A 15,323-nucleotide genomic window follows, 5' to 3' on the forward strand; every position below is an offset into this window, starting at 1 on the left:
CCCATAGAAGTCAATAGCCTGTAATCCGCACCTGAACCAGACCGCACTGCTCAGAAATCGGACATGACTCTTTAGAATCGCACTGAATCTGCACTGCCAGTGCACCAGACATATGTGAACAGGCACTATAGGAAGCAATGTTTTTTTTTTCATGTCATGTACGCATCCAATCCGCATATATGTGAACGGTCACTTGTTTTTTTTGTGGATCTTTGTCCTATTGGCAAGATTTTCTCTTACTTCCTGTCCCAAATCCACAACAGGTAATGGGGGAATCCTTCACTAATATCCTCACTGGAAGATTTCCCCTCTTTACCTTTTGTGGTGATAGATCAGAGATTTTGGATTTTCCTTTTTATTTAAATTCACTTTTGGTGGTAATGATCACCAGGACAAACAAAGAGGGACAAGTCTCCATAATGGGTGCACAGACAGCAATACATATCTAACAGGGTGCAGACACCCTCTCTACTCTATCCAAAACTTAACAAAAAACAAACCTTGTTGCACTAAGTCTATGACACAAATCTGCAACAAACCTAACCGGCTGTACAGCCACTTCCTCCCAATGGTGTGAAAACAACTAGTGGGGATTTAAATTCAAACACGGAAGTAACGGCCTTCACGCAATGCCTGACGGTCTTGTAGTCTGTTGGTCGCATTTCATAGCTAGCCGAGTAGGTGGAGAGGACTTCATTTCCCAGCAGCCACTTGGTGCCGCCTGTGAGTGTCTACGCGAGAATGAATCAGTGGCGTTGTTATTAACGCCATATTGCGAGCGGAGGGAGTGCGGTGTTTGCTGGTCCGGACACGGGATTAGAGCGAGTGGCGGAGGATATCCAGAGCCATCCTCACCGGTAGAAGAGCCCGGGAGCCTACGGATACCCCCGCAGTGTGTGAGGTGCTGTGGTGAAGCCGGCTGCCTCGGTATTGGCTCAGAGGACGGAGGGAGAGGCAGGAAGCGCACAGAGGCCGGGAGTTCCTGGGAGGGGAGCCCACTGAGAAGCCCACCGGAGCTGTGTTGTCCCTGGGGCAGGGCCCAGTGCTCAGGACATGGCCTGCGGAGCCACGCTCAAAAGGACTATCGACTTCGACCCTCTTCTCAGCCCGGCCGCCTCCCCGAAAAGAAGAAGATGTGCCCCCCTCTCCCCCTCCGCATCATCCCCACAGAAATACCTCCGCATGGAGCCGTCTCCCTTCGGAGAGGTGTCCTCCCGGCTCACTGCAGGTAAGAGGCCAGCCATTGGGGGAGAGAGAGGGCGGGGCTGTCCTTGTACTGGGAGGATGGGCACTGAGTGGCAGGAGATGGGCTGCTGGTGCCCATGTCTGTGGGAAGGCAGGTGGCTGCTCATCCCTAGGCTGGAATCTTGCCCCTCCTGGGAGCCCCATCCGACCAAGGAGCTGCTCTGCTCGCCTGCTGGGAAGTCTCACTCTTCTTGCTGCATTCTTTGTAACGCACTGTGTAAATCTAAAGAGTGAGACTACCTTGTAATGGTGTGCTGGAACTTTACCAGTGGGAAGATGATTATCATCATGATGATTATTATTATTATACAGGATAAATATAGCACCAACAGTTGACACAGCATTTCACAATATGAGGGCAGACAGTAATACAATTCAATACAGGAGGAAACAGAGGGCGCTGCTCATTTAGAGCTTACTATCTAAAGGGAGGGTCAAGTGATACAATAAATGTGGGGGGTGAGCTGATGGAGAAAACCAAAGTACAGTTAGGTGGGGGCAGCATAGGCCTCTGAAGAGAGGGGTTTTCAGGGAGCAGCTAAAAGTACATACATTAGGACATAGAATGGGGTAAGGACTTCCAGAGAATGGAAGAAGCTTTGGAGAAGTCCTGGAAGCAAGCATGGGAAGAGATTACAAGGGAGCTAGAGAGCAGGAGGTCCTGAGAGGAAGATAACTACAGCGGTGTACTAAATCCCATGTGATTCTCACAGGAACTGCACCACATTCCTGTACAAATCACATGCGATTTGTATGCGGTGCAATTAGAGCCATACATTTTGTATGGCTCTATTCGCACTGCACCAAAACCGTGCAGGGCCCTTTTTTGGTCCGCACTAGAATTGGATCACATGGGTATTCACACCTTTTCGATCCAATTCTGCGCATCGCACCATGTTTTGCGGACCGATGTCGGAGTGTTGTTAACTTTACATACATACCCGCATCGGTTCGCATGAATGGGGTACGATTGTGATGCGGTGTGGAATTCGCACAGAAAACACTGCAAATTCCACACCGCATCAGTGTGAACCAGGGCTAAAGGTCCTGAAAGGTGTTAGAAACTGATGGTGATTGAAGGAAGAACTCCAGGCAAAAAATGAATTTGCCTGTGCAGTGTGGCTATGCCAGCACTGTACAGGTTAACTGCTCATTTGTTCTAGGTCAGTGGTTCTCAAGCTTCCTAATGCCGTGACCCTTTAATACAGTTCCTCATGTTGTGGTGACCCCCAACCATAAAATTATTTACCCAGTAATTATAATTCATGAGTGTCGTTTTACCTCCAATACTGCTGCTTTCAGCACAGTAGCTGCTCTTTACACATCAGAAATATGTGTTTTCCCATGGTCTTAGGCGACCCCTGTGAAAGGGTCGTTCAACCCCCAAAGGGGTCGCGTGTCGCAGGTTGAGAATCACTGTTCTAGGTGGAGGACAGCAGAGATATACTTGCCTGACCTGTTGATCCTGCCCCCCACGGTCCAGCAGTCTTGTAAATAGACTGTTCCTGATGTCAGCCCACTCCATAGTCAGGCACAGTCCACCCCTGGACTGAGGGGGGAGTACGGTTTTCCGGAAGATCAGCAAATCAGGTGAGTATGACCTTTGTGCTCGCCCCTAGAAAAAACAAACAGTTGACCCGTGCAATGGGAGCACAGCCCCACTGCATGGTGAAATAAAAATTTTGCCAAGAGTTCTGCTTTAAACTGCGTGTAGCCTATTTAATGGCACCCTTCTGTTTCTTGCAGGTTTCTTTTTTCGTTTCCAATAGTTTTTATTGAAAGGTGTTTTAAAAAAGTAGTATAAGCAACATTGTCAAGTGGTGGCATTACAAACCACATCAGGTTTCTTTTTTGACAAGGTGATCCTGCCACCATTAGTCTTCTCACGAGCTAGGCCTAAGATCCCATTCATATCTGAGCGGCATTGCAGTTTTACCATGTGGGCTTTTTTGCTTGTTTTTGGAGTGGCACCATTTATTTGAATGGGCCTATTGCCACTCCAAAAGTGTGCTAAAGTAGCTCATGTACCAAATATTCCACATGAGCCATATGTGTTTTGTGGCGTGTGACGTTTGTGTGGCAACCCCACCACTGCTACCCATCTTTGGAGTGCCATCAAGAAATAATGGCACTGGCAGGTGTGTTCTAACACATTTGTCGCTAGTTTCTGCTACACCCAGGTGTAGTCTCCTTTTAGGCTAGGTCCACATCTGTGCGGGTGGTGCCACTGCAGATCTGCATGAAAATCTATGCAGCCGCACCACCCACCCAGAGGAATGCGGACCCGCGGTCAGGGGCCATTAGTATTAATGGCACGCCGCCCGCGTTGGAAAACACAGCCGTACTGGGAACCGAGGTGCGGGCTACGTTTTCAGAAGTGCAGGGGCTTCTTCCCTGAGTGTCACGGGGCTTCGGAGTCCATTCAATTGAATGGGCTCTCATGCCCACGCAAAGCAAGGCCGCATATATGTGAACCAGGGGTTAGATCTGTCAACAAGTGCGTAGCACAAGGGTCTGCATGATTGGCTTGATTGACTAGTTAAAGCAGTTCTTCAATGGACTTTTGATCACCGGCATGTTAACTGGGCAGTCGGCTGTGACACTTTTGGCTTTACAGTTAGCTGAACACTGCACATGTGCAAGCTGCACTGCACTTTGTGAATGGTCCCACAGGCTTCTGGGACCTGTGACATGTCCCAGAAGGTTATGAGCACAGAGGGGGAAGGCGAAATTCCAGTAGATCCACTGAGGCAATCAAACTGGAAGTGGGATCAGATACCTGTCAAAACCAGGTACCCACTCCAAAAAAAAAAATGTCCATGGGTGGTAGAGGAGGAGGCGGTAAAGTAGAACTTCCTTTTGAGTGAAGTTCTGCTTTAAGCTAATTCATATTGTATAGTACAATCTAAAGTTGATTGTAATGTGTATGGCGACCTTTTAAGGTCACAATACACATTGCAATCAGAACATACAAGCCCCTTTAGATTATCATATATGTAAATTCGATATCAGAGTAAGAGGACATACCTAAACTGACCATTCAGACAGGCCCTTGCACTACGTAGTTGTATAGAAGATTGTAATGTGTTGTAACTTTAGATTTTAGTCTGTTGAGCTGACGTGTTGTCCTCTTATGTCATGATGTCAGATGTGGTGGGACTACATCAGGTGGCCATTCTAGCACAGTCCCACTGCAAGGCAAAATGCCTTGTTTCCTTATCTCCCTGGTTCATGCCACTGCATTGAGGTGGTGTGCACTGAAAATTATTTTGTGCAGTACTTTTTGCAATGGCGTACTGCTTTGCACTGTACAGCAGCCAATTAAACTCTGAGATATCTGTGTGACATTTCACTAAAATTAAAAAAAAATGTAAATAAATTAACAGTGCAAGGCACCAATCCAGCTGGACTGCACTGTGTACAAGCCACTGTGTGATAACACAGCAGCTGGTGTGAAAATACCCTGAGTGATGTGAGTTGCTTTCAATGCGCTCCACAACATCAGGACAGTTCCCTGCTGGGCTGACTACTTATCTCAGACCGGAAAGCCAGCCCAAGAACACAGCGCTGTGAACAGCACAATGCTTTGAAATAAGAGGACATAAAAACATATCTGTTCTAATTAAATTGCATTTAAACTGTTTTTTTAATTTAGGTTTAATTATATACTGCTCAAAAAAAGTAAAGGAACGCTTTTTAATCAGAGTATAGCATCAAGTCAATTAAACTCCTGGGGCATTGATCTGGTCAGTTAAATAGTAGAGGGGGTTGTTAATCAGTTTGCTAGTTTGGTGTTAAATTAACAGGTGTACTAGATGGGCAACAATGATATGACCCCCAAAACAGGAATGGTTTTACCAGGTGGAGGCCACTGCCATTTTTTTCCCTCCTCCTCTTTTCTGACTGTTTTTCACTAGTTTTGCATTTGGCTAGGGTCAGTGTCACTACGGGCAGCATGAGGCGATACCTGGACCCTACATGGGTTGCACAAGCAGTCCATCTCCTCCAGGATGGCACATCAGTACATGCCATTGCCAGAAAGGTTTGCTGTATGTCCTAGCACAGTCTCAAGAGCATGGAGGAGATGCCAGGAGACAGGCAGTTACTCTAGGAGAGCTGGACAGGGCCGTAGAAGGTCCTTAACCCATCAGCAGGACCGGAATCTGCTCCTTTGTGCAAGGATGAACAGGATGAGCACTGCCAGAGCCCTACAAATTGACCTCCAGCAGGCCTCTGGTGTGAATGTCTCTGACCAATCAGAAACAGACTTCATGAGGGAGGCCTGAGGGCCCGACGTCCTGTAGTGGGCCCTGTGGGTCACCTCCTGGCACCACAGAGCTCAATTGGCATTTGCCATTGAACACCAGAATTGGCAGGTCCCCCACTGGCACCCTGTGCTTTACACAGATGAGAGCAGGTTCCCTGAGCACATGTGACAGACGTGAAAGGGTCTGCAGAAGCTGTGGAGAATGTTACGCTGCCTGTTACATTGTTCAGAATGACCATTTTGGTGGTGGATCAGTGATGGTCTGGAGAGGCATATCCATGGAGGGATGCACAGACCTCTACAGGCTAGATAATGGTACCCTGACTGCCATTAGGTATCGGGATGAAATCTTTGGACCCATTGTCGGACCCTAGGCTGGTGCAGTGGGTCCTGGGTTCCTCCTGGTGCATGACAATGCCCGGCCTCATGTGGCGAGAGTATGCAGGCAGTTCCTGGTGGATAAAATTGCCCCTACGCTCGCCTGACCTAACTCCAATAGAACACTTCTAGGATATCATGTTTTGGTCCACCTGACGCTGCCAGGTTGCACCTCAAACTGTCCAGGAGCTCAGTGATGCCCTGGTCCAGATCTGGGAGGAAATACCCCAGGACACCATCCATCGCCTCATTAGGAGCATGCCTGGATGTGGTCAGGTATGCATAATTGGTCCGGCAGTCTCCTGGGACCTGTGAAAGTTCCCAGGAGACAGTGGGAAGGAGGAGGGGGCCGAACTTCTGTCTCACTTCTTCGTGGCAAACTGAGCTGGAATTGGGAGCAGGTACCTGTCAAAACTAGGTACTCCCCTGCCCCCCCCCCCCCCCCCTCAAAGGAGACAAATGTATATCAGTGGAGGGGGGGAGGAGGAGGCAAATAAGCAGAGCTTCCACTTTTGAGTGGAACTCCGCTTTAGTACGTTTCAACAGAGTACAAAGGGTGCACTAGGGGTTGAATATATCCCTGATGTCACCTTGAAGGCAAAGTTTACCACCATTTTGCAGGTAAAAACAAAATGTGCATTTTTTTTTTTTTCTTTTTCTGAAGGAACCTGCAGAGCATTGCACCAAGTGCTCACCAGTGCATTTGTGAGCCACAATGAATGACGTGGCTACGCTGTTTTCAAATCGTGACAGCAGGGAGAAGATCCCTCAGTCCACTTTCAAAAGAAGGGGGGATCAGGGGTGCAGTTGCTGGAATGTTATATGTTCCATCCTAAAAATGTGTGGAATATATAACATTTTCCAAATGTGAAACTTACCCTTTAAACCTGCACTATGCTATCACATAGGGGTATTAACAGCCCCCTTACGATGGTAATAAAGTTTAATATGATACCCTCCAAACATTTTAAAACCCTCCACATACACACAGACACAAGCGTGCACTGGATGTGTATGAAACCTAGAATTACACCACACATGGGGGTATTGCCAAACATGCCAGAGCGAGAAGAGACCTTTTCCAGCCAGCATTTACAGTGAGCTCTAAGTTGATGAGCTGTTAAAAACTTTTAAAGCGTCATCTATGTACAATTTTGGTACCTTGGAGTTTTGCCAATTCATGGGCACATGCAGTATCGAGGCGTTGCATATTTTCACTGAAATACCGCATTGATTTTAACAGCCGTGCTAATACAGTATGACATGAAAATTGCAGCTGCTGCCATTTTATATATATCATGCTGTCTGCTTTAAGAAAATAATTAATCATTGGGTTTAAATCTTCTCCTGGCCTAAAATGTCATTTTAACGTGCAAAAAAAAAAGGAAAAAATGGGTTTGGCAACAAAAGGGTTGACCGGTACCTAAATCCAGGATATCAGTTCAGAGAGGAATAAAGCGGTATTAAACCCCAAACAAAAAATGTAATATATTGCAGCTTACCAATCCTTTAATGTAGGGGGCAGCATTAGTTTACTCTTTTTAAGCTTTTATCCCTCTGTTTTCACCTGGTGGTCTGGACATTAGCACACGTCCTGTATTAGTGCCCAAACTCTGGATGAAGGTGCACAGGTGACACCTTTTGGACAGCAGCATTGTCAGTCTGGGGGGGAGGGGAGTGTTACATGTACTAGCAGACTTAGATACACAAACAAATTGAAGTCAAACTCCAGCTAACGCTTCATAGGCAGTTACAGCAAATGTGTATTTTTGTTCTTTTGGGAGAGAGGTTTTAAATGAATAAAAGCTAGTCATTGTAAGCACCCTTGTTAGTGGTAAATGGTTTGTCTCAACACTCTTAACTGATACATTCTGCAGAACGTTTTCTTTTGAAAAACAGACTTGAGCCCCTTTAAGATGGGCATTCAGTCAGGTCCATCTGTCAGTTTTTCGGGCAGACCTGATCAAAGGGTCCATGTATTCCGATGGGCAGGTGGGTGTAAACAGACTTGTCCATTTAAAACTGACTACCTCCATGTCTGAAAGTCCACTAAAAACTGGGAAAGACCTCTGTCCTCTTCTGTTTAGGCAGAGTGGAGGTAGCTGGGTGTAAACGGACAGCGAAGTCTGTTTATGCCTGGCCACCCACAAAGCATCATCTGCCTGCTCTGCTCTGATCAGCAGGGGATCTCTGAGCTGACACCTTGCTGATCGGAACAGAAACTGTCCCGTGTGAACGGGGGCCTCACTGGCCAGTTCACCCGGTGAATATAAAAAGAAAAAAAAACCTAAAGAAAACTGATGCAGGCATCACATCTAAGGATATATAAGCTTCAATATATTTGCTTTTAGGTTTTATACTACTTTAACCCCTTTACACGGCCTTAGTGTGAGTACACAGTCGCTCAGGTAGATTGAAGATTATTATTTTGGTAATTCTTTTACTTTGATAGATCAATACAAAGAAATGGGCTGATTTGCCTTTTGAAAAAGTTTTAAAGAAGGTTGTTGTGTTCTTTGTAGGAAAAATAGTTTGTTTGTACAGTATAAGGTGACAACCTGGTGTACCATGCCATGGATAAATCTTTTACAGGGCCACTATTGTTAAAATCTCTTTTATCTGATTAGTCATTAGAAATGGTGACTGGTCATCATGGCATCACTAGCCCTGTGGTGTTTGCTATTAGCCCTGCTGGCTAGACTGTCATGTTTGCCCATGGACAGATGTTACTTTTGGCTGCATAGCAACAGTGACACTTGCACTGCATAATATGCTTGTATTTAAATGTTTGTGATCTATCAATGATTCTGTATATGTCCCTGCTCATATTTTCTGTTTTTAAATAAAATATTGCTTACGTTTTTAGAACTAGTAAGCAGGGTGGCATATATTTCTTTTGTATGTTGTGAGTCCTAAGTACTTTTGTGTAATTGCCTCCTCTGTGGGATGTAGGGAATGCAATCAGCTATTTAATGAATGGAAAATGTAATGGCTTTTGTTCTACTGGCACTAAATAATGATCCTACCATTTGAGGTTCAGGATCATTCTAAGTGCTGTGTTTTCTGCAAATGTCGATCTTCATGGTGATAAAGTGGCTGCCATTCATTACAATACTGTCTATGTATTCATCAGCAACTAAAGCATGCATAAGAATTTGGTACATGGTAAAGATGCTAGCTAAAGGCTTTCCTTTGTTTGATCGCTCACCATGAGTCAAGTGGTAAGAAATCTGCTTGTCATTTTTATTAGTTGCAGATACTTGACCACTCCAGCTCCAAGCTCTTTCTGTACATTTGGCACATGGTCTTTTCTAAATTACAAAATTTGGCAGCAAGCAGTTGACACATATGATCAGTTTTCCTTACTACTCTGTCTGATTAGAAAGTTTTGGCTGGATGTTGATCAGTTTTAACATACTTGTGAAGAATAAAGTAGAGACAGGTAAGAGCACTGTTTTGAAGAGTATACTCTGGCACAAAGCTTTCCCAGGGTTTAGACCCCTGCTACCCAACCTGAAGCCCAAGGGCCACATGCAGCCTTGAGGTTTATGATGTGCAGCCCTCAGACCAGCAATTGTAGTGGGAACATTGATTAGGGTAATGGCATTGATCTCTGTTAGCCCCATTTAACATGTTCTCAGTTTTATTGTCTTCTGCAGCATATCCCTATCCAAAACACTCTCATTTCCTTTGAGATCTGCAGTTACTGACAGTCTCCTCAAGCATTACATACAGTGGGTATAGAAAGGAACTACCCTCCTTTAAAATAATCACATGTTGTTGCTTTGCAGCTTGAAATGAAGACATAAACCGTTTTTGTTTTATCCAGCTGTATTTACTCAGTGCAACTTATAACATCCAAGTTAAAGAGATAACACCAACATGTCAGAAATAAAATAAAAAACCAAGTCAGTGAGTTGGGGAAAAGGATCACCTCCTAATAAAAATGACTTTTTTAAAACTCAGGTGTAGATAATCACTTTCTTGATGGCATGCAAAGCCATTTGACTTTAACTGTGATTGGCTGTGGTGATTTTGATTAGCTCAACATCAAAAGAGCTTTCCTGGAGCATTTCGGTCCCGGGTAGTGCTAATGAAGCAAACAATCAGCTATGGGTGGCAAGGCACTGCCAAAAGATCTCCACACCTATCAGGAGATGGATTAAAAAAAAAAAAAATTTAAAGGATTTATTAATTCCTAGAAGCACAGTGAAGTCTTTTATTAAGGAGTGGAAGGTATTTGATGCAACACAGACCCTCCCTGGATCAGGATGTCGTTCCAAACTAATTAACAGTTAACAGTCGGGAGGACAGTGGTCAGAGAGGCTACCAAGAGGCCTACAGCAACTCTAATGTTGCAGGAATTTCTGACAGAGTAGTCAGTGTGCATGTGGCAACAATTTATTTTTCAGGTACTTATATAGCGCTGTCAGTTTACACAGCGCTTTACATACATATTGTACATTCACATCAGTCCCTAACCCTCAAGGGGTGTACAATCTAAGGTCCCTAACTCACATTCATACATACACATATTAGGGCCAATTTAGACAGGATCCAATTCACCTACCAGCATGTTTTTGGCGTGTGGGAAGAAACCGGAGCACCCGGAGGAAACCCACGCAAGCACAGGGAGAACATGCAGGAGGCGCCATGGTCGGGAATCAAACCCATGACCCATTTACTGCAAGGCAGACGTACTAACCACTAAGCCACTGAGCCACCCAATATTACACTATTACAAATTCTCCACAAATGTGGTTCGTGTGGAAGGGTTGCAAGAAAAATCCACTCCTCAAAGGCCACATGCAGTCATGACTGAACTTTGCCAAAACGCACCCTGAAGTTTGAGACCACATGGAAAAAGGTGTTTGGGTCAGTTGAGACTAAAATTGAATTATTTGGGTTTAACACTGAACGATATGTCTGGTGGAAATCCAATAGCGCTCGCCATCCAAATCACACCATTCCTTCTACAAAGCATGGAGGTGGTAGTATCCTGTTATATGGGTGTTTCTTTGCAGCAGGGACTAGAGCACTTGTCAAGATAGAAGGAAAAATGGATGGGGCAAAATGCCATCAAATTCTTAGGTAAACCTTCCCATTGACAACTTTCTGGCAGATTTTCCTTGTCAACATGACAATGACCCAAAGCACACAGCAAAAAAGTGACCACACAGTGGTTGAAAGAGAAAAAGGTGAATGTCCTTTCATGGCCTAGTCAGAGCCCAGACTTGAACCCCACTGAAAATCTGTGGATTGACTTGAAGACTGCAGTCCACAAACGGCCACCATAAAATTTATCTGAACTTGAGCAGTTCTGTAAAGAAGAGTGGGCAAGTATTGAAAAGTCTAGATGTGCAAAGTTGGTAGAGACATATCCCAACAGACTAAAGGCTGTAATTAAAGCAAAAGGTGGTTCAACTAAATACTGACACAAGGGGGTGATCCTTTTTCCAACTCTGATTCTGTTTTTGAATTTTTTAAATTCTGTTTCTGACATGTTTCAATTGGATGTTTTAAATTGCGCTTAGTAAATACATCTGAATAAAACAAACTCTTAATTTCAGGCTGCAAAGCAACAAAATGTGATTATTTTAAAAGGGGGTGATGTGACCTCTTATTCCAGATAGAGTTTTCAGTTCAATCAGAGCCTTTGCCTGAAAACACTTCAGAGATGATGGTGGCTTTGGCAGAGACCTTCCTCTATTGATTATGTGAATACTGTAAATGTTTTGGTAAATGTACGTGTAGTCGGCCTATTCATTTTAATGGGCAGTGGTACTTGCAGAAACGCAGGGAAAGAAGTTCCTGCCTTTTTAAATTGCGCCGCTTCGAGCCACATGGTGCTGCAGCACCATCTGTTTTGGTGCAAGGAAAAATGCGCTGTTTGCTGTTCATGGTGGTGCCATTAAAGTGATACTAAAGTCCTTTTTAAATAACATGGCATACGTACCTGCTTTGTGCAGTCGTTTTGCACAGAGAAGCCTAGATCCTCCTCCTCTGTTCCCCTGTTGGCGTTCCTGGCCCCTCCCCCTGTCGGGTGCCCCCATAGCAAACAGCTTGTTATGGGGGCACCCGGGCAGGCATGATCCTGAGTTGAGGCTCTGTGTCCATTCTTACAGAGCTGCAACTTTTCCTCATTCCCTCCCTCTCCTGATTGGCTCACTGGCTGTGATTGACAGCAGCTGCATCAGCCAATCAGGAGTAAGGGTCCCCAGGGAACCAAGGCTCTCATGGACATCACTGCATCGGGATGGGGCTCAGCTAGGTGTTTTGGGGGGGCTGCTGCAACGAAAGTTTTTTTGTTTTTTTTAACCTTCGTGCATCCTTTACAACCACTTCAAGAATTAATGGCACCCCCCTACATCTGCTAAAGAGCAATTATTATTATTCAGTATTTATAAAGCGCCAATAGTTCACTCAGCGCTGTACATTACAAAGGGGGACAGAACATGTGACAGAACAAGAACAATACAATGCAAAACATGAGGGGATTGAGGGCCCTGCTCCTTGGAGCTTACAATCTAGGCAATGAATTTTCCCTGAGGGTTGGGAACAAGTGTGATTTTAGCAAGTGCTCCCGACTCACCCAAGTGTGAACCTATCCTAAAGACTCACACTGACACTCCTGTGTTCAGCTTTTCTAAATGTAGAAGTTATCTGGGAAACAGAAACAACTTTTATTCTAAGTAGGGATGCACTGAAATTTCGGCCACTGAAACATATTGGCCGAAAATAGCCCTATCAGCATTTTGCTGATAGGAAAAATTTAGCCAATGTAGGAGACTGTGCACTGCAGATGTGAGGGTGGTGTGAGAGGAGCAGTGTATACAGTGACTGTTTTTAAATGTAAATACCGGCTTTTTTTTTTTTTTTTTTTGCTTTTTCTTTTTTGTTCACTATAGCTCGCAGAATTAGCTGTCACTTTCCCCCCAGCTAAAAGAAATCATTTGTTTTTAGTTTCTTTCCCCAAGTTAAAAGAAACAAAGTTTCCTTTAGCTCCAGGGAAAGTGACAGCTAATTCTGTGAGCTATAGTGAAGGAGGAGGAGAAAAAAAAAGCCAGCAATTGCATTTAAATACCGGCACCGAGATATAGTGACAGCCAGTGAGGGAGCCTCTCTGTATACCCTCCTTGCACACGTTGCCCCCTCCCCCCTACAAAGAGGACCTGTCACTCATATGCTATCACATAGGGGACTATTGGTCCCCTATGTGATAGCAATAAAATCATATGTTAAAAGTGTGTGTGTGTGTGTATATATATATATATATATAATATAAAAAAATGTTAGTCTCCCCACCCTCATATACGCAGACATTTCGGTTTTCGGCCAGATGCATTCTAAATTTTCGGTTTCGGCACCAGAATTTTCATTTCAGTGCACCACTAATTCTAAGTCTAATGTAAATGCAACTAAATACACTGCATCTACATCTAAAATGAAAGTTAAAGGAGTATAGCCAAAAGTGTTTTTTTTCTTTTTTTCTCCCAGCTATAACTCCTATGGCTCACAGGAGTGTAGTTAGTTCTGCGCTCCTGTGATCCTTTTTCAGCTGACAGTGGGCTAAAGCCCATTGTCAGCTAACGTCACAGAGCTGGTCCAGGCTCTGAAAAGATCCTGACCATGTCCTCCTAGAAGTCTGGACTGGCACCTGGTTCAGGCTCTCAGCGATCCATCTAGAGCCTAAGCCAGCCCCTCTCACTCCCTCCACAGCCCAACACTCCAATGAGTACTGGAGAAGCAGAGACTGACAGTCATGGCTCTCGGCTCAAAGTGGAGGGGAGAACTGAGCGATCAGCAATGTGGCAGGGGGACAGATGCTGCATCCACCTAGGTAAATTTTTTTTTTTTAAGCCAAGTTTTAGAGTGTCTAATCTGATCCTGGTCACTGCAATTCTGGTTTCTCTAAATGCATCTAAACTGACCTCCGCTAAATGTGGGTACACAATGAGAATGAATGAAAAAAAATTGGCTGCATTTTTAGAAGGGTCTAGAAATGTCCTCTAAATGCATATAAACGGGCATATAAAGGGCCAGCAGAAAGGAGGTCTTAAAGGAGAAGTACAGCCAAACCTCTTTTGCTGTTTGTTCTGCACTCCTGTGACCTGGTTTCAGATGACAGTGGGCTGAAGTCACTTAGCTGTTGCAGGCTGGGGAAATATCCAGACTTTAAAGTTGGGATCCACCCAAGGGTCTGGAGCGCCACCTGGCTCAGCCTCAGTGAGGCGCTGAGAATCTGAGCCAGCCTCTCCCTCCCCCTCTACAGCCCTGCACTCCAGTGAGTGTGGGGTGGGGGGTGTCGGAGCTCTCTGCTCACAGCAGTGGTGAGAAATCAAGGATAAGAGGTCATGTGATCACTGAGTTCTCACACTTGGCGCCAGTGAGGGACAAATGCAGCATCGGACCGACGCTACATCCACCTAGGTAAGTATATTTTGGAGGGGGGGGGAACTCTTTAACTTCAGGTGGCTATCTTTCACTTTACTTGCATTTTAGAATTTTTTTTATTTTTTTCCTCATATATTTGAAAACTTGTAAAATTCCCCCTAGGAGCATGCTATAGAATTGTATCCAGTGTGTCTACAATCCAACATATCACAGTGCAAAGTTTGTTTAGTACTTCATTTACAAAAAAAAAGGTTGTGAATTGGCAGCCCATTCAAAGGTAATGGTCACCTTTAACATTTCTGCATTAACACTTGCATATCAACACATGATAAACCACTACTCACCCCATTGTGGCCAAAACACCTTGCCTCTATATGGAAATGCAAGGCAGGGTTGTGTGCTGCAGCCTGCTGTGTTGTCTTTGTTTTATACATGTAACGTGCATTACCATAATCCGTGTAGTGCACATGATTATGGGGGGGTATTTTCAGTCCTCTTTGGGGAAAAAAAAAAATCAAGAGTCTAACAGACACTTAATTTTTCACTTTTCAGTCTCCTTCTCTAACTAGTAGTTACTGAACTGAATGCCTCTGTACTGAGTATTCCATTGTTCACTCAAACTAAATCCCATTGCTGGTGGGGCTCAGTAGATATTGGAGGGCACACAATTTGCAGTACCAGCAGGTTGTGAAGGGTCCACAGAAGAAAAGAACTGATAATATGAAGCAGAGTGATGGAAACACTGTTGGGTCAGCAGTAGCAGAAGGGTGTGCTCACATTTTAGGCGTTTTGTGAACTTGGGCAGAATCGCAGTAATTCTGCCCACAATCCCGAATTGCACTGCAATAATAACAGACCACACCATGCATGTCCCAAGTGCCATTCATTTTTAATGGCACCTAAATGGGGTGCAGTTTTGCCATTGTCGCGCAATAAATAGTTGGAAACCGCAATGCACAAAGCTTGCCACCCAAAAGAAGCTCCATCTCCTTTATGGGCAACAAACTTTGTGCATTGCTGTTTGCTGTCATCACAACAT

At 44.7% G+C, this 15,323-nt stretch overlaps 1 protein-coding gene across 1 annotated transcript in view; it reads left to right on the top strand.

The window, feature by feature from the left end:
- Window positions 1-730: 730 nt before the first annotated feature.
- The window catches only part of AKIRIN2 (akirin 2), a 39,765-nt gene continuing 25,172 nt past the window's right edge, over window positions 731-15,323 (top strand). The window contains exon 1 of the mRNA XM_089691310.1: window positions 731-1,228. Within this exon, the coding sequence (XP_089547436.1) occupies window positions 1,054-1,228 (175 nt within the window). The 5' untranslated portion in view covers window positions 731-1,053. The remainder of the gene's footprint in view (window positions 1,229-15,323) is intronic.

The sequence above is a fragment of the Staurois parvus genome, unplaced genomic scaffold (assembly GCF_062004578.1).
Source record: "Staurois parvus isolate SC_StPar_1 unplaced genomic scaffold, SC_StPar_1.0 ptg000561l, whole genome shotgun sequence".
Lineage (NCBI taxonomy): Eukaryota > Metazoa > Chordata > Amphibia > Anura > Ranidae > Staurois > Staurois parvus.